Source organism: Nelusetta ayraudi, unplaced genomic scaffold (assembly GCF_046127955.1).
Source record: "Nelusetta ayraudi isolate G7.1 ecotype Tasmania unplaced genomic scaffold, CSIRO-AGI_Nayr_v1 ptg000173l, whole genome shotgun sequence".
Lineage (NCBI taxonomy): Eukaryota > Metazoa > Chordata > Actinopteri > Tetraodontiformes > Monacanthidae > Nelusetta > Nelusetta ayraudi.
The window spans coordinates 452,501-470,714 of record NW_027466222.1 but is presented as its reverse complement, the minus strand read 5'-3'; the positions used below and the strand labels follow the sequence as shown (position 1 = coordinate 470,714).

The 18,214-nt window shown below is 45.8% G+C and overlaps 2 protein-coding genes across 4 annotated transcripts in view; one reads left to right on the top strand and one right to left on the bottom strand.

Annotated features, from left to right (window-relative positions):
- The first annotated feature begins 155 nt into the window (after nt 1-155).
- Nucleotides 156-16,400, top strand: eea1 (early endosome antigen 1). 3 transcript variants are annotated; one of them, XM_076014732.1, is made up of 30 exons: nt 156-314; nt 2,528-2,608; nt 2,711-2,823; nt 2,923-2,977; nt 3,090-3,155; nt 3,261-3,291; nt 3,373-3,477; nt 3,694-3,815; nt 4,305-4,460; nt 5,305-5,319; nt 5,552-5,668; nt 7,052-7,390; nt 7,556-7,705; nt 7,898-8,017; nt 8,322-8,525; nt 8,598-8,798; nt 8,907-9,020; nt 9,131-9,286; nt 9,375-9,514; nt 9,631-9,949; nt 10,043-10,144; nt 10,235-10,429; nt 10,539-10,721; nt 10,842-11,027; nt 11,708-11,839; nt 12,220-12,405; nt 12,498-12,736; nt 13,466-13,586; nt 13,665-13,763; nt 13,853-16,400. In XM_076014732.1, exons 1-30 carry the CDS (start codon nt 291-293, stop codon nt 13,973-13,975), a joined length of 4,194 nt encoding a protein of 1,397 aa, XP_075870847.1. In that variant the 5' UTR covers nt 156-290; the 3' UTR covers nt 13,976-16,400. The 3 variants fall into 3 exon arrangements, with proteins under 3 accessions (XP_075870847.1, XP_075870848.1, XP_075870849.1); XM_076014733.1 differs by lacking the exon at nt 5,305-5,319; XM_076014734.1 differs by lacking the exons at nt 156-314; nt 2,528-2,608; nt 2,711-2,823 and having other exon boundaries at nt 2,922-2,977; nt 3,090-3,151.
- A 607-nt stretch (nt 16,401-17,007) lies between these two features.
- The window catches only part of plekhg7 (pleckstrin homology domain containing, family G (with RhoGef domain) member 7), a 13,811-nt gene continuing 12,604 nt past the window's right edge, over nt 17,008-18,214 (bottom strand). Inside the window, exons 14-17 of the mRNA XM_076014736.1 lie at nt 18,089-18,168; nt 17,852-18,005; nt 17,593-17,690; nt 17,008-17,257 (exon numbers count right to left, since the gene is read on the bottom strand). Coding sequence (XP_075870851.1) covers nt 17,147-17,257; nt 17,593-17,690; nt 17,852-18,005; nt 18,089-18,168 — 443 coding nt within the window. The 3' untranslated portion in view covers nt 17,008-17,146. The remainder of the gene's footprint in view (nt 17,258-17,592; nt 17,691-17,851; nt 18,006-18,088; nt 18,169-18,214) is intronic.

The window sequence follows — 18,214 nt, the reverse complement described above, 5'->3', positions numbered from 1 at the left end:
ATTTTGTTGTTGCACATTCAATGTTGTATATAAATCTTTAAAATAAAAAAAATATGTTTATGATCAAAATTCTCTTGCTCCCCACCAAAAAAGAAACTGCGCTGCAACATTACTGTACTGTGTAAAAATCATCGTGTATCATCGTGTATGTATGTATGTCTGTTCTCCCCATGACCCGCCCATTCGCTGTCGCTGTCTAAGATCGGTCAGGTGTTTGTTGTCCGGCGTCCTAAACTTTTCCATTTGGAAGCTCGAGTGAATTTTGTGTTGGGACAAACGCAGGCGAGGCCATGCTCAGACGGATACTTCAGATGGTAAGCTTCTGGTTTAAAAAATGTCAACGGTGTGGCATTTGTGAGGGTAAAAGTCGTCAACGTTGGGAGAGACAGGCCTATCCTTGTCTGTTTTTATGCTGGGGAACGCTCTTTTTAAAACACGGTGTGTTTCGAGTGGGCGGTGCTTCGTCCTTGAAGACGCTGACATTGGGTGAGCGTGAGCGAGACCCGCCACGCTGTCACTTCGTTGTGATCATATCAAGCGCTCCTTTCACCGAGGTTGCAGCTACTAGCCAGAGAATGCTAACTCAGTTGGGTTGATGTACGTTATCGTTGCTTGAGAGTTTAAAAGCTAATTCGTGTCAGCCCACTGCAGCTGCCATTTACTTGTCTAAAAAATATTTTGCCCTCCCTAAATTGTGTTGAGAAACGTTATGAATGGCCAACGTGCATAAACATTGGAACATGTCATTCATCATAGTTTCCGTTGTATATTTAGCTTACGACGCATTAGGTTTATTCGTCGTTGACTCATCACTTGCTAACGTTTACCCCACTTTGTATTGCTCTGTAATACCATGACAATTGGCCCTTTATATCACCTGTGTTTTACAGAAGAAACCAGAGTCTTGGTTTAAATAATCTCTAGCATGTGGGAGTGTCAGGAGAAGTTTAGCGTGCTAGCTACGGTAAAGAACTACATTTACCAGTGTTCCTATGACTACGGAGGTTCCGTGACCAGGAAACTCGATCCATTCTAAACTTTGGTATGGCTCGTTTGCAACCATGTGATTGTGATAACGCGGAAGTCCGGGAGAAGGGCAGGACGTCAACATTGGGAAGTCTGTACTTCGCAAGTTTAGGCGTCGTTCTGCCGTTGTTTCACTGGCCCTAGTACACCTGGATTCCATGATAATTAATGATTGTTGTAGTTGGATTGTGATTGATATTGTATATGCATTATTTTATCCGAGCATGTCAGACTGGCTACCGCGCAACAAAATAGATTGTGCTGCAGTTTAAGGAAGTCAAAAGCAATTTTTCCAAGGTACTGCCGCTGTTTCTGGAGCTCATGACCTATTATCTCACATCTGTATCGCAAGACAAAAAAAAAAATATTGAGAGAACATCAATTCTCATCCCAAATTCTTCTTCTTCTAATAATAATATCAATAATAACAATAATATCAATAATAATAAATGTGTTTTTCTGACAAATCCAATTGAATCGTTATGGAAACATAAACATACTTCATAACATAGTATAACCAATTGTGAAGAAAAAGTCTCAATTACGTATTGGACCCACCTTTAAAGCAATCTATACAAGTTTTTCCTTCAAGAACTTTGTCTAATCAATTGTATTACACACGCACAAATAAAAAATTCTTATCTACCATGTTTGTTGCGGCTCAAAGGTTTCTGGATAATGGAAACTAACTCTAACCCTCCAAGTGCTATTTGTCGGCCTTCCAAAGGATCCAGATGGCTCAGTTCAAAATGCTTAATCTCTCCAAACGCACGCACGCATGCACGCTCACCCATTAACCTGTGCCCCATCGCGTCATGAATTCATACAAACTTTCACCAGCCAACAGTACAAAACCCCTTTTTTATGAATGGACAAAAAGCTGTCCATTGACTGTGTGTTTGTGCTCAAGGCCTGTCCTTTGCACTGATATGAAGTGACCCCATTACAGCTTCTGAGCTGTGTGAAAAGTTGACCCCCCCCCTCCCCCCCCGTCTTATCTCTCCTGCGATGGGAATAGTGCTCGTTGTTTGACGTTACTTGGCCAGATGTCAGCTGCCTGAAGGTTTATTTAGAAAGATGTGGAAAATTGTATTTTCACTACCAAAATACGTCAATTTATAGATTTCACATTAAATTTTTAACCTTTGTCTTGTCAAACCTTAATGTAGACAAATTATTTTTACGTGGGAAAGCTGTACAAAGTTTCAGAATGGCATTCTTTCATTGTTGAAATTATTAAATATCTCCCATTCCTGCATTGTTATTCCTTCGTCACAGTTTTAAATGCACTCCTTCTGTGAACTATAAAACAAGGGTCATCACTCATCTGGTTGTTAATTTTCAAATCATGACAAAACAGTTTGTGACTGATTTTGTGACTAATGACCAAAATGCAGATAATACCAGTCAAGTGCACACGCCATAGGTATTTCTTTGGTAACACAGACCCACAATATGCCTTTAGAAGTATCTGAATTGTACGTCAAATTTCTCCCCCCAGACTCCAGGGAAGGGGGGGTCTCAGAACGCAGAGTCGGACCCACCCAGCAGCACAGACCTGAACCATGATCAGACATCTGAGGTAAGACAAATCTATCCTAGTTGGTCTATGAGTTATTTTACTCTCTCTCTTTGTAAGCTGATCAGTTTGGGATGTGTCTCATGTTGCGCTGCTGTGTTTCAGGGCTTCATTTGTCCTCAGTGCATGAAATCTCACAACTCTGCTGAGGAGCTTTTCAAGCACTATGAGCTGTTTCACGACACTGGAGATCTTCCCGCTCACCTGGCCCCTACTCGGTGAGTTGTGGCAAAACTAAAAGTCAAATTGATTAGTGTGATTTGCGATGTGTTGTTGCCAGTCTTTTACATTGCCCATGGTTTTCTTTTCCCATGAAGGGAAGATCTTTCAATGCTGCGGCAAGAGGTTCAGGACTTGCACGCTTCCCTTAAGGTGAAAACGAGAATCTGAAACCAGCGCCTGACGTGGAGTCTAGTTTAAATTCTTTGTCTCGTATGAGTTTGTTCAAATATTTCAAAGTTTGTATATGTTTTCACCTGGTTAGGAGGAACGCTGGTTCTCTGGAGAGCTCAAGAAAGAGTTGGACAAAGTCCAAGGACAACTGAAGCAAGTAATTCCAGCTAGATTTTCTCAGATTCTTTGGAATATTCCTTCAAAATTGCTATCACAGCATCTTGTTGCTATACCTGATTCGCTCTTTGCCTAAACTCCACAGGGTGATGGCCAGATGAACTCAGACGATACAGGTGGGAGACACAACATTTTATAATCCTGGTGTAAAGATGCCAAACATTGATTCCTGTGTGTGCCCTCTTTCCTCCCCTCAGTCCTGGAAATGAAGTTGAACGAAATGGAGACGGAGAAGTTCAACATCAAGCAGATGAAAGACATGTTTGAGCAGAAGGCCGCACAACTGGCCACAGAGATAGTAGGTTAGTATGGCACCAGGGAACTGAGACTCTTGTGTCTGTGGGAAAAGCCTCTGAAGTCCTTCTTGAATACACCACTGTTAATCCTAATGGGTTACCATAGTGTTTTGTTTGACAAGAGATGCCCTGTCTTGGCAACATGCTCTCACTGATGGCCATTCTCAAGGCATATTCATCTTTTGATCGTAAACATTGATTTAAAATATTTGACTTTGACAGAATTGAAGTCCCGCTATGATGAGGAGAGGAGCCTGAAGGAGGCGGGCGACCAGAAAGTGGCCAAACTGAATGAGCAGCTACAGAAAGAGAAGGAGGATAACGAGAGGCTTCAAACAGAGCTGGTACAACACACAATACATTCCTGTTGGCGTTTATTCTCCCGCCCTGCACCCTTAAGACCCACTTTGTACATTGTGAAGGCCGCTCTTTCACAGCTGCCATGCTTTGAAAACCGAATGAATAACTTTGAAGTGTCACCATGAAATTTGTTCAGCACCGAGATGCTGGGTAGAAGAATCACACTCAGACAATCCCTTGAAAATAGACTTTGGGCCAAAATTCTGCCAACAATGCTGAAGCTAGTTTAGTGCAGTATAGTGAGTATTATATACTGTACCGTACTCTTCCATGCCCACACATGTAGGGTAGTTTTCAAATGAAAAAAGCTTGAGATGTATTTACATAATTCAAACATTTAAAATAACAATAATGCTAATGCTAATGGTTTTGTACGTGTCTTTAATTCTATTATGCACTAGTCTTGGATTTGTTGAAATGCCTGTTGCTGTTACTGTCGTTTATTATTACACTGACATTCTGGTGCCCTCTAGCTGCAGCGGCCGGGAGTGGAGGATGTGGAGGTGCTGCAGAAGGAGCTGATCCAGGTCCAGACCCTGATGAACAATATGACACGTGAGAGGGAGGACGAGTATGATCGCCTCAAGTCCCACTACGAACAGCTGCAGGCCGACCACACTACCTCAGAGGTGAGAGGGTCAAACATCTGAGATCAAATCCAGTTCTGTCCAATGTTCAGTCCAAGGGCCCACCCTCACTCCCTACCTCATGTGGAAGCAAAAACATCAAGCAAAGGATTTTAAAAAATAAATAAACCGCAAAAGACATGTTTAAAAACCAACAACCAAAACATATTTAGTTTTCAATACACTGTATAGAAAAGTCCCTCAAAAAATATATCTGCATTAATGTCACAACAGATGGCTGAGTGTTTAATCTCCCTAATTAAAGATTTGTGGATTATTCTGCATTTTAAGTCACAGCCTTGCAAAGGTGCATTGTTATCTGACGCGTGTTTATATTTATATAACAATTTCTGTCGCCATGTATACTTTTATTTGGTGATTTTTAGGAACAGGTACCAGCCATAATATTTTTTGAAAAAAAAAGAAAAAAAATCAAAGTTTGTTGTTACATAATAGGATTTTAGGATCACAAGTGGATTTGTTGAAAGTCTACAAACAGTCGCTGTGATTCATAAAGCTTTAAATTCCTCAGTATGAACACATAAGAGTTCAGGTCCACATGTAATTTCTTTTCAAAATAAAATGAAGTTATATTTGTTGCATTGATGTGTCTTCTTCCCTCGCTGCAGTAGTTGTCACTAAGCAATCCCGACCTTGATTAGGAATGTTTGAACTAATACTGGCAGTCATGGAGAACAGTCTTGTGGTCATCACCCTGTAGTACTGTGTCGTAGGCTGGACTCTCTCTGTTGTATCGTGACTTACCTTTGTCTGTCTCTCTTCCTCCTTCCTCTACATCTCCTCCTCACACCCTGTCTCTCCCAACAACATCCACTCTTTCTTCTAGATTCGTAAACTGGAGGTAAATTTCGCTGTTTTAACTTTTCCCTCATTCCATTTCAGTTTCAATAAGTTTGAACTTCACTCTAACCATTCTAGTTCTGACAGGTTCTTGTGCAACTCGTGCTTTTTTGTTGTTGTTGTTACTCAGCCGTGTGGTTTTCTTTTGCCACTCCTTCACTGTTGCAGTTCAGTTCTTTGAATAGACACTCATTTGCAGAAAGAGCACAACGTGTCTGCTTCTCATTTTGCAGGTGACCATATCGCAACTCAGAGCAGAGCTGGAGAAAGGCCCACAGGAAGCAGCCGTCTACACACAGCAGATCCATGAGCTCCAGAGCAATCTGAACAACCTGCAGCAGCAACACCAGGTCTCTCTCTCTCTCTCTCTCTCTCTCTCTCTCTCTCTCTCTCTCTCTCTCTCTCTCTCTCTCTCTCTCTGCATGCAATCACAATTGATAAAGACTTTTTGGCATGAAGCAAATCTCATCAATTCTTATCTCTAACTTTGGCTAACCTTTGAGTCAGTCTGGAGGATCATAGTGAAAAGTACAGGCCTGGGTTGGGCTTCAGCACCAGCAAAGGATCAATGTGTTGTTGCAGTCGTGGCTCAGTAAATCTCAGTTACTCCTGTGTATGTGACACTTAAAAAACAGCAACACTGTTAATAGCAATAATATGACATGATAAAAACAACGTCAATGTTGAGATTCTTAATAACAGGTGGCCCCTGGTGATCACAGCTGCAGCTTGTTCCAGGCCTGAAGCCCTGAATTGAACTGTATTGAAGAGAAATTATGACTATTGGCCCTGCACCCTTCCGGTGATAACCATATGTCGCGTCTTTGAATGGATTATAATGGGTTATGCCACCTGCAGCACATTACGTCAGACCTTTACTGCCTCGAAGTCATGGGATGATGCATTGATAGCCATCACTTTAAGTGCAAAGCACTTCCTCTGTTGCCCGGCACCGGGTTCGATCACCTCGCCGTTATTGCCAGCTTCTACTGGCAACTCTGTCATGTTGACAAAAAAAAACACGAGCAGACCTATCTTTAAATGAGTGTGGAATTTGTGTGTGCCACCTCTGACGCCCGGAGTGAAACACAACCACGACTGTGTTGGTGCACTGGGAGCTCAGGGTCACAGACTTCCTTCCTGCGGCAGATGAAACCCTGCCATGCTGCGCACGTCACGCCAGCTGGCCCAGCGCGTCCTCACAAGCAGATACTGGGAGACCATTGTTCAATTGCCATTGTTCCATGGCCCCTTTCAGCAGAATACAGAGAATAATGATGGAACAAACAGTGACTCATGGACCTCGCCTAAAGCAAAAAGGTGAAGCGCAGTTGCACAAAAGAAGAAAAACAATAGGTTGGACAGAAGTGAATGTTGTTTGAGTGCAGAGGATTGGAGTCGTTTCAGTGTTGGTGGACAGCCATGGGCATCGCTGAACGTCCGAATGCTTCCTCACATTCCCTAGGTGGTAAAATGTTCCACTGTCAACAACATTTTGCCCTTTGTGAATTATCCACATTGGCTGCCAACTCTGGCGAAAGTGCGCCACCTATTTGGGTCTTGTATTTTAAATTTCTTGGCAAGAATTTTTTTGATGTTTTCTACCTTAAGGGATAAGATAAGATGAGATCATCCTTTATTAGTCCCACAGTGGGGACATTTCTAGCATTAGAGCAGCAAAGTGCCTCCAACCCTGAGTGGACTCATGCTGTCTTTTCCTCCTCCTCTCACAGAACCTGTCAGAAAAGCTTGCAAGCAAAGAGAAGGAGCACCTGGAAGTGCAGGAGCGTCTGGGAGCGGAGAAGGACGCCAAGAAGGGCCTCCAAGGCAGTCTGAGGGAGCGGGACCTGGAAGTTCACGAGCTCCAGGCTCGTGCTGCAGGAGCAGAGGCCTCCTTGCAGAAGGCGCAGGCCGCGCTCCAACAGAGAGGCGAGGAGGCGGCAAAGATAAAGTCTGAGATTGGAGAGCTGGAGGTGAAGCACGCAGAACTGAGGGTGGAGAGGAAACAGCTGGAGCAGCAGAAGGAGGAGAAGGAGAGCCACGGCGCTCAGCAGCAGACTGAGATCAGCCGGGTGAGTTGGGAAGACAGCAATCATACTGAGAAGCTCTAAGGTCATATACACTGTCACTATTTAGCTGGACCTGACGCTGGGTTGATGAAGTGGCAACAGCCAGTGTCTTAATCCAGGATGGTTCATATAGCAAACAGAATTCAGTTTTCTCTTCACTCTGTCCAGCTGCAAGCTAAACTGCTGGAGGCAGAGAGGCAGCTGGGCGAGGTCCAGGGTCGCCTCAAAGAACAGAGGCAGCTGTCTGGAGAGAAGCTCAAAGACCGCGAGCAGCAATCAGCCGACCTCCAGCTCAAACTGTCCCGTGCAGAGGAACAGGTACGAGATCCAACTTCAACCATCGGCTCAGGAAGTGGAAATAGAATCTCTTCTTAAATGTGTCTGGTGTTAAAAGTGCAAGTGTAGTGAGTGTAATGTTTGCTGTCATTCAGTTGAAGGGTTTTTATTTGCTGGACTTAAACATGCAATGGCTTAAGAGTGTACACACTTGTGTTTGATGGTTGTCTTCAGTTGAAGGAGAGCGCCGGCAGGAGCACAGACCTGCAGCACCAGCTGGAGAAAGCCAAGCAGCAGCATCTGGAGCTGCAGGCACTGCAGCAAAACACCAACGGCAAACTGCGCGAGTCACAGGTGCTGCCCTCCGGAGAACCGTCTCAACATCAGAGAGCGTGAAGCTAGACTGCAATAACATCATGCATGTTGCCAAATGAACTATTTTATCAACAAATGAAGATATTTGCAAGATGCATGTGATCTCCAAAATCACTTTTACCAATTATAACATGACGCGACTTTTAACCTCACACCTCATGCGCTGTTTCAATGTGTGTGTGTGTGTGTGTGTGTGTGTGTGTGTGTGTGTGTGTGTGTGTGTGTGTGTGTGTGTGTGTGTGTGTGTGTGTGTGTGTGTGTGTGTGTGTGTGTGTGTGTGTAGAACGACCTGGAGCAGGTGCTGCGTCAGATTGGAGACAAGGACCAGAAGATCCAGAATCTGGAGGCTCTGCTGCAGAAGAGTAAGGAAATTGTGACCCAGCTGGAAACCGAGAGAGAAGATCTGTGTGCAAAGATCCAAGCCGGGGAGGGAGAGACGGCGCTGCTCAACCAGCTGAAAGAGAAGAACCACGCGCTGCAAGGACAGGTAGGCTTTTCTTTTACTGATTTGGATTCACAATCAAAATCACTTACGCTTGTCTTTATATGCATACTCAAGGTCACGCAGCTGACAGACAAGCTTAAGAACCAATCAGAGAGCAACAAGCAGGCCCAAGATAACCTGCATGAGCAGGTCCAGGAGCAGAAGACCCTTGTGCGTTCAGCCCAGGACCTGGCCCACACCCTGGAAACCACGGTTAATGAGCTGACCACCCAACTGGCAGACAGCAAGGAGAAGGTGTCTCAGCTAGACGCTCAGGTGAGTCTCTGTAAGAAGTCCCAGAATAGCTTCTGGTCAAAGAAATGTAAACCCATTGAATGCATTGGCCGTGATAACAACATCTCCTGCGTGTCGGCTCCTTCTCAGTTGAAGGCGAAGACGGAGATGTTGCTCTCTGCAGAGGCTGCCAAGACGGCGCAGAAAGCCAACCTGGAGAACAGCCTGGAGAGCGCTCAGCACGCTCTGCAGGACAAGCAGCAGGTTAGCGCTCTGACCTTTGCAATGCTCTTTACTCGCGTCATCAGAATTCCACCGGCTCCTCAGCCTCGACTCAGCCTGCTTTCTAACCCGCACACTCTCTGTCTGTGTAGGAGTTGAATAAAGTTCAAAAGAAGATGGAGGAGCAGGCCCAGAGCCTGAAGAAGAAGCAGGAGCAGTGCACGCAGCTGGAGAACAGCCTGAAGGAATGTAAAGACAAACTAATGGCTTCAGAGCAGCATGTGGAGCAGCGGGAGAGTCTCAACAAGGTTTCAGCACTAGACTTTTTTGAATCCATTTTTTTATGGATTGTTTTTCCTGTTGTGTAGACAAATGTCTTTTGTGTGAACCGCACAGAAATTGGAGTCACAGGTTGTGGAGTTGAAGACCGCACATGAGCAGGCGCAGCAGGAAGTGCAGAAACTGCAGAAGGACGGGTCAGAGGTAAAACGGAAGGTGAAGGAGCTGAAGCATTCACTGGAGTCTGAGAAGGCAGGGTGAGGAAAACTGAACTGATGTCGTAGCCTGAGCATCATCTGTCCCAACTCTTTAAAAGAAAACCTGCATGTTGATGCTTTTCACATTGCAATCCTTCAATGTCTTTGAACTCCAGAGCTGCGTCACTAAAAGAGGAATTGGCTAGCAAAGCAGCTGCTCTCAGTGACACTCAGCAGCAGCTGAAGCACAGCGAGCAGGCTGCAGCCACCCTGAAGGTGAACATGGAGAAACTGACAGAGGAACATGCAAAGTTGGACAAGAAGGCCCAGAGTTTGGCAGGAGACCTCCAGAAGGTCCAGCAAGAGAAGGATGTGCAAAAGAAGGAGCTGAGCTCCACACAGGAGAGTCTGGGGAAGGCGAAGAAGACTCTGAAAGACACTCAGAGTCTGCTGGACACAGAGAGGAAGAACCACAAAGCAGCGTTGGAAGAGAAGGTGATGATCTGGAGGCTGAAGAACTTCTTTCTTCTTTTTCTGTTTTCTTTGTTTGAAAGCGCTCTGCTGACTTCAATATTTCTCATACCTCAGGAAAAGTGCAACGAAAAGACCAAACAGGAGCTTCTCAAGAATAATGAGGCAATTACAAAGACCATGAACGACTATAAGGGGCAGTCGGGGCAGCTCAAAGAGGTGGGTACTCTCTCAGAAAACATTGGTGACGGTGTTAAAAGGTTGCTTTTTAATGCAGTTGTACTCAAAGGTTCTGTTCTGAAATTGCAGGCAGAGAAAAAGTTAGAAATGCAGCTGAGCACGGTCAAGCAGCAGCATTCTAAAACTCAGGAGGCGGTGAAGGAAAAAGAGGGTCAGCTGGAGAAGCTGCAGGCGCAACTGAAGACGACCCAGGGGTCCTTTGAAGAGGAGCTGAAAAGGCTGCAGGGCCAAATTACAACATTAGAGCAATCTAATGCTAAAAAGGCAAGAGGCAGTTTTAAATGCAAACAGACTCATTTGATTGCCGATCCCTGGTTAAAAACAGCATAAATGATTGAATGTGTTTGTGAATGTGTCTTTGACCCTCCTGCAGGCAGAGGAGGAGAGTGAGTTCAGAGCGCAGGTGTCTGGGCTCGGCCACGAGCTGGCCGCTGAAAAGAGTCGCACAACGGAGCTGCAGAAGGCCCTGGAGCAGAGCCAGGAGAGCCACACTAAGCTTCAGTCTGACTTGTACGGCAAAGAGTCCGAGGTCTCCGCCCTGCATCAAGATCTGAAGGTAGGTCGAGGAGACGCCGGCAGCGTCGCTCAGCGTTAGCGGAGAATCTTCTTCGAACTTCCTCTCGGAGCGATGCCTGAGTGAGTGAGTGAGTGAGTGAGTCTTTCTCTGGCTGTGCAGGCGTCACAGGAGAAGCTGAAAGGGGCTCAGGAAGAGCTGGCCGCCAACCGAAGCCATCAGGACGCTTTGGAGAGTCAGATCAAGGAGCTGCAGGCCAGCCGCACCTCGCTGCAGCAGGAGCTGGCAAAGCTCAAGCAGAAGCTCCAGCAGCAGGAGCAAAACCTGAAAGAGCTTCAGAAGCAACAGGTGAGGACACTCCAACGCTGCCTCTTCCTTGTTTTTTGCCCTGCATTTCTTGTGCTTTCATTTGCCTGAAATAGCAAATGTTTTAGGACGGAGCTTCCATAGTGTGGCAGTCTTTTGGCTGCACGTCTTTTGCTTCCAGCTAAACATGGCAACACAGAGTGAGAGCTGGGCCATCTGAGTGAATTGTGTTGTTGGTAGCTGTGTTTCCATGACAAAAAAAACTAAATATGTCAATAAAAACTGGTGATGGAAACAGCTCAACTTGGAAAAACCTCTCAAATATTGCTAAAAGGTTTTTGGCGCTCTCATGAGGTGGTTTTTCACACGCATCCATAGAGAGGAATATGGCAAAAGTCATCAGTCAAAAAATGTCATCAGCGAAGCAGCGCACTGGTTATGTCCAAGTGCACATGCCTTCCATTGTGATGGTGTTTGTTTTCACTTGCTGCTCTGTGTTGCATCACGTGCATGTCTGTTTATGTCATCACAACGATGATCCCTGGCATTAATACTCCAACATTCTCAGTTTTTCATGTCAAGTCAGGGATGAAAGGAAAGACGCCTCTCTCTTCTAGTGGCTGCTGTCTGAACTGCTGCAGAAGACTTGATGCAGTTTCCCATGTTGCAATACCAGAGGTTGTTTTTACATGTTGTAAGTAAGTAGTTCTTTCTTATTGCAGGGTCAAGTGAAGGAGGAGCTTCAGAAGGCGAGGAGTAAAGTGGAGGAGCTGAACAACGCCAAGAATGACGTGGAGAAGAACAACTCCAGACTCACTTCTGACGTGAAGGCGTTCAGGGAGAAAAGTGAAAAGGTCAGCCGTCAGTTTCACAAGTGGCAAAGAAAAAAATATCACTTATATATGAAAATGTTGCAAATTGTACATTATACATGTACATACAATGTTCCATAATAATGGGGCCATCCTGTCACAACATTCCTCACATTCTTATGGCTTATGTAAACTGCTTAACTGTCAGATACTGCAGGTCATGGAGGCCACATTCTTCAAAGTTCATTTCAAAGTGTCTCTGTCGACGCATTATTGCACTCCAGTGTTTTTTGAGGGCTTTCAACATGCTGTCTGTCAGCCGGGACCTGTTGTTCTGGCCACGTCCAAAGCTCTCACACACACACACACACACACACACACACACACACACACAAAGTTGCTTAACGACAGTTGACTTTCAGGAAGTGCGCGAGCTGCAGGAAGCCAAACAGCTGCTGATTCAGCAGAAGCTGGAGCTGCAAGGTCAGATAGAGGAGGCACAGAAGACACTGGAGCAGGAGCAGAAGGAGCACCAGGCCAGCAGGGACGGCAGGCAGCAGAGAGAAGAGCAGCTCCTGGCCCACACCAGGGAGGTCCAGGACCAGTTGGTGCGTCCGCCTGTCACTCTGACCGATCGCAGGTCAGTGTCGCCCGCCTCCCGCAGCACTCGGCCTGACTCGAACCGCACTGTCCCCCGCAGCTGGCCGAGAGGAAGGCCAGGGAGGAGCAGGTGAAGCGCGGCGAGGAGGCCGAGGCCAAGATGAGCACGCAGGTGACGGCTCTGAATGAGAACGTGGCCACGCTGAAGAGGGAGGTGCAGGCCAGCCAGCGGCGAGTGGGCGAGCTGGAGAAGCAGACGGACGAGCTGCGAGGGGAGATCGCCGTGCTGGAGGCCACCGTGCAGAACAACCAGGACGAGAGACGAGCTCTGCTGGAGCGGTGAGCTCACTTGGGCTTTACTTTCCCTCCTGCTTCATGTTAAAAACAAGGTTCTGTCTTTCAAAGGGACGCTTTTATTGTTGTTCAAGTCAGCTGTTTTGATATGGTTGATGAACAACTGATAGAATGATATGTTTGGTAACGGTACAAAGGTCATATTTTGCATCATATATATATTATACTACCATTCAAAAGTTTGGGGTCACTCACTCACTTTTGCATTGAGTTCAATTATAACCAGCTTCATTAATAACATGCTGGAATGCTCAGAGAACATCACTAGTGCAGGAAAATCAGTCAGGATGTGGTGAACACATTATGGGATGGCTTTGATAGTTGTTGCTTTGAAAGGATGAATATCAAGTGAGCAATATGCAGCCATTATTACAGAAATGCATTGATTTAAAATTGCTGAAGAGCATTCAAGACCATTCATTCATAAAACTGGTTAGAATGGAGTTGTGAGTCAATGGGCCTCAAAGTTTTGAATGGTCTTGTATTTATATGATACATATTCTATTTACACTTTGTCTCTCAGGCTTTTTTGAGTCAAATGTGCGAAGGACTCAGTAGCAATAGAAACAAAAGAAGCAAAAATGGATTGAAAAGGAAAAATGTTTTTGACTCAAGAGGTTTTGAAAATGTTTGCAAGGTTTTGTCAATGCAAAATACTGTGATAAAGTCAAGGTGTTAGAGGATTGTGTGCTCTCTCTCTCTCTCTCTCTACAGGTGTGTCAAAGGTGAAGGCGAGATCGAGAAGCTGCAGACCAAGGTGGTGGAGCTGAGGAGGAAACTGGACGACACAACGGCAGCCATGCAGGAGCTGGGGAGGGAGAACCAGTCGCTTCAGGTCGGCTGGGAAGCACCGAGTGAGCAGAACCCAAATAGATTTGAGTCAATATTGATAGATGCTTTGTTTTATCCTCAGATCAAGCAGTCGCAGTCGCTGACCAGGAAGTGGGCTGAAGACCACGAGGTGCAGAACTGCATGGCCTGCGGGAAGGTCTTCTCTGTCACTCTGCGCAAGGTAAGAGTCGGCGCTCACTGACGACAGACACGAGTGGCTTCCTGTTCCTCAAACTCTCCGCTTCCTCCTCCCTCTCTGTCGCCCCCTAGCACCACTGCCGGCACTGCGGCAACATCTTCTGCGCAGAGTGCTCGGCCAAGAACGCCATGACGCCGTCCTCCAAGAAGCCGGTGCGGGTGTGCGAGACGTGCTTCGAGGAGCTCCAGGGCTGAGTCCCCCGACCACCGCCCCCCCCCCCCCAAACCCCCCGCCCCCCCAACCCCCCTCTTTTGTTTTCTAGCCTTCCCCAATTCCCTCCTCCTCCTCCTCCTCCTCCAGCAGGAAGAAGAAGGCTCGTCTTTGTCGTACTTCAATGTGCACTATGAGGGGACAGGAGGGAGGGGGGGGAGAGAGGGGGGGGGGCGCTCTCACATGAAGGGAAACGAACTGAGAGCCGCCGCGGTCACGTGACGGCGTGTCGGGATCGTCTGTATCTGTTTTTGTGCCTTTGCTGCTCCTGTGGACGGCCGGAAAGTGGAGACAGTGAGAATGAAAAGGCCACCCAGCCACTCACTCATCCATCCACTCATCCACTCATCCATCCATCCATCCACCCACCAACGTCTCTGTCGTCCACACGCTCACCATCGCCATCGCCTGTTTGGCGTTGTTCTTCACTCACTCTGTGTTTTTTGTATTTTTCTTTGTGTTGCGGAGAGGTGGAAGGATGGTTGGACTCTGAGAGGGACAGACTCTGTAAAACTCTGCTCAACATTAGTTGCCCCCCCCCACCAACAAAAGATAAATACAGACATTTTTTTCCCAGAGAAGCTGTTTTTCATCGTCTAACGATATTAGTCTCACCTCTCACAGGACGCAAAGTAAACCTCCAGATTTTAATTCACAAGTTAATTTGGCCGTTTAACAATTTTATTCATTTTCTTAAATTAAAACCAGGTAGTTGACTTTGTTAACAAGCGGTTTGGAGTTTTGTTTTTGTTTTTCGGACACTATGAGTCAGTGTCAAATACCCCTGGCGAGTCGTTTTTCGTGTTCTAAAGAGTTTAACTGTAAAAAAAAAAAAAAACTGTAAAAAACCAAGAGGCTGATTTATGTTCCAGCCGCTTTCTGCACAGAACCTTCAACCTGCTGTGATGTCGCCAGTGATTAGAACACGTGACGCGTTTGTATGTTTCTTTTAAATTAATGACTTCTTGACCAAAGAATGTTGGCAGCGCACGCTCAGCTGATAGGAAAAAAAAAAAAAAAAAAAAAGTCCCTCGGGTGCGATTTTAATTTCAGTATTAAAGTGAGAAGGATGAGTGTTCATTTAACAGGGTCTTGAGTGTTTTCCTGTTTTTTAACGTCGGACGAGCTGAGGGGCTTCAACGCGTCGCTTTGTCGTTTTTTTTCTGTGCCGCGTTTTGTTTCTTTTTCTGCGTTAACTCCTGCAAACTGTGGTGCTTTGTGCAGATAACACACTCACTGAGTGTGTCTGCACCTTTCTTTTGTTTTTGCTGCTCATCTCTGACTCACCACAATACTGCATGAAAATCTGTGTGTGTGTGTGCTTCAGAGCAATAACTGTGTGTGTGTGTGTATGTGTGTGTGTTCCAGTGTGTCTCCCTGCTGTGCTGTGTGTGCGTGCGTGCGTGCGTGCGTGCGTGTGCTGTATGAATGTGTGGGGGCTGGTCTTTGTTGTTCAGGGATGTCGTGCTGCCTTCAGGTGCGGCCGCCGCTGTCTGCCTGTCTGTCCTCTGTGCAGCCTGTCTGTCAGCGGAGGATGAAGCATCTATTCCGTGCAATTCTTTTGAATACTGGAGCGGGCAGAAATCTATAAACACTGTAAGCCAGGCGACGATGCAGGCGACTCACCCCGGCTTGTTCAGACTCAAAAATGATTCTTACTATTTTTTTTTATTATTTTTTTTATTTTTTTTGCCCTTTTCAGTTGCAAAAACGCCCGTTTCTTTGTGCGTTGGTTTTGTTATGTCTACCTCAGATTGGCACAGGAAAACACTATTTCTAAGCCTTCCGGATGCGTCACGGCCTGTGCTTGATTGAGGATATCTGTCCATCTATGGAGCTGTCCAGCCCCAACAAACCCAGACGAATGATTTGCACCTTATTGTAAAGTGGCCTCCTCCGTGTGAGACCCCGAGCCACAACGTAGGACCACCAACCTTTATACAGGCTTCGGCATTCCCAGCACCGGCGTACTGAACCGCTCCATAATACTAAAGGCTGATACAATTATCTTTGTAAATGTTTCTAATGAAAGAAAGAAAGAGAGAAGAGAAAAAAAAAAGGTGAATATATTGAACACTTGTGGATGTATTGATATGACGACCGTGGAAATGTGTGTGTGGACTCATCCATGTCTTATTGTACGGTGGCCTGTCAAAGTGGCCGCAGCCCTGTGCGAACTGAACCATGGCTTGATTCGTGTTGCCATCACCTCTCATGCATGATGGTTGAACCTCCGGACGGAGCGGAGCGGAGCAGAGCGGCCGCCACCTGCACCGAGGCTCCGCCGCAGCCGCACTTCTGGGAGGAACCGTGTACTCTGTGTTCACATGCACCTGTTGATTTTTTTCTAATTCATGGTCATTGTTATGACAAAATCAAAAAAAAAATAATAATAAAGCTGAAGATATGTTTCTGAAGTCATTTTTGAAGAAAAAAAAAAAAACGTTTCACTTACTGCCAAAGGTGAGAAGAAATGTGATTTTCCACAAACGTGCATCTTGAAAAAGCTTCGACTAGACCAGGGTGGGCAAACTGTTTGACTGGTGGGCTACAATGGAGCAGCAGCAAATGGCTGGAGTGTTTTGGTGAGCCACCTCATAGAAGGAAAAACATATCACGGCATATGTAGAAAACGCAGTTTAATGTCAATTGACAATGAACTAAAGTCCCACAGTGTTTAGCTCTTTATTGAAATGACTCTGCAACACTGAAAAATGGATGCAATACAGCTATTTTATGACTGACTGACTGACTATTAATATAATCTTTAAATTTGGCAGGCTGGATTAAAAAGATTAGCGGGCCATAGTTTGCCCACGTTGTGGGTTCGATTCCAGGCCTGGGACCTTTCTGTGAGGAGTTGGCAGGTGCTCCCTGTGTCTGCTGGCTTCTCTCCAGGTTCTCCAGCTTCCTCACACAGTCCAAAAGCATGCACGTGAGGTGAACTGGGAACTCTGAAGTGTGTGTGTGTGCGTGCATGCGCCAAGCAGGTGCAGAAGATGAAAGGGAAAACACGTGAGGTCTACATTGACATTTATTTTGCACTACTGCAGCAACAGGCCTTTGATGACCAACAATTATTTTTATTTTATTTTTTAAAAATGAACCTTATGCTAAGATGAACACGATAGGACAGTGAAGTGCACGTTGACGTTCTATATCTGTGAGGACTCCAGCCACAGGGAGGAGCTCTTGAGTCGCGGCTGCTGAGAGTCCAGCTTCAGCAGTGTGGTCACAGCGCCCTCTATCTTTGACATCCACTCTCTCTGGAGGAGCATAAAGAAAAAAGAAATTTGTTTGCAAATTTTATTTAGTCTGTAAATATGAAAGTATATTATTCATTGAATGAGTGTGACCAAACAAATCAGAGACTGACAAACTTTACGTTATGATTACAGTGTATATTGTTTGTAGTGTAAATAATGAGACAGAAATTACAACTTGCACTGTTATTAATGTGCAGAGACTTTAATATACAGTAGATACTGCAGTAATAACGTGTTGAGTTGGAGGCTTTATGAAGTTTTGTGGAAATATGACCCTAAACATGTGATTAATGTCAATGAATACTGAATATAAGTGGTTGAGGTGAACAACACACCTTGGCAGACTCTGATGCAGCTTGCAGGATGAATGCACCAACACACTGCTGGTAACGGTTCTGGTGCATGATTATAAAGGAATGGGGAAGTCCTGATGCTGTGACATTAAGGCGACACATAGAATACCAGAATTAATGACGTCTTTCAAGTCAATCAAATTATAACACAAATTAGAAACAAACACACAGTCAAATGTTCATCATTAAACAAATTCATTTTTTGATTTTGCTGCAAAAGCCGTCAAAGGCCGAGTCTTACTTGAAGCATTGAGCTGGTCAATGTTCCTGAGCTGGAGTCGATCCAGGGAGACGGGCTGATCCACCACAGTGAAGGTGCTTCCCTCCTTCAGCAGCTGATCCAGCTCCTGGTTCTGCTGCAGCCTCAGTGTGTTCTGCTCCGGACCGAGAGCCTTCTGCACAGGGCAACAGCACACGGTGGTGAAAGCGCCCGCGCACCACTGAATCAAGGGAATCGGTTCGCTTCCGAGCGACGCACCTTCTTGCTCCTCTTGATCTTTGTGATCAGCAGGAATTCGTCAAACAGGAAGAGGTAGACGTCCACCAGCTTTGCGTTCTCTGGTGACAAAGTGCAGAGAGGTGGCTTCACATGTGGCTCAAACCA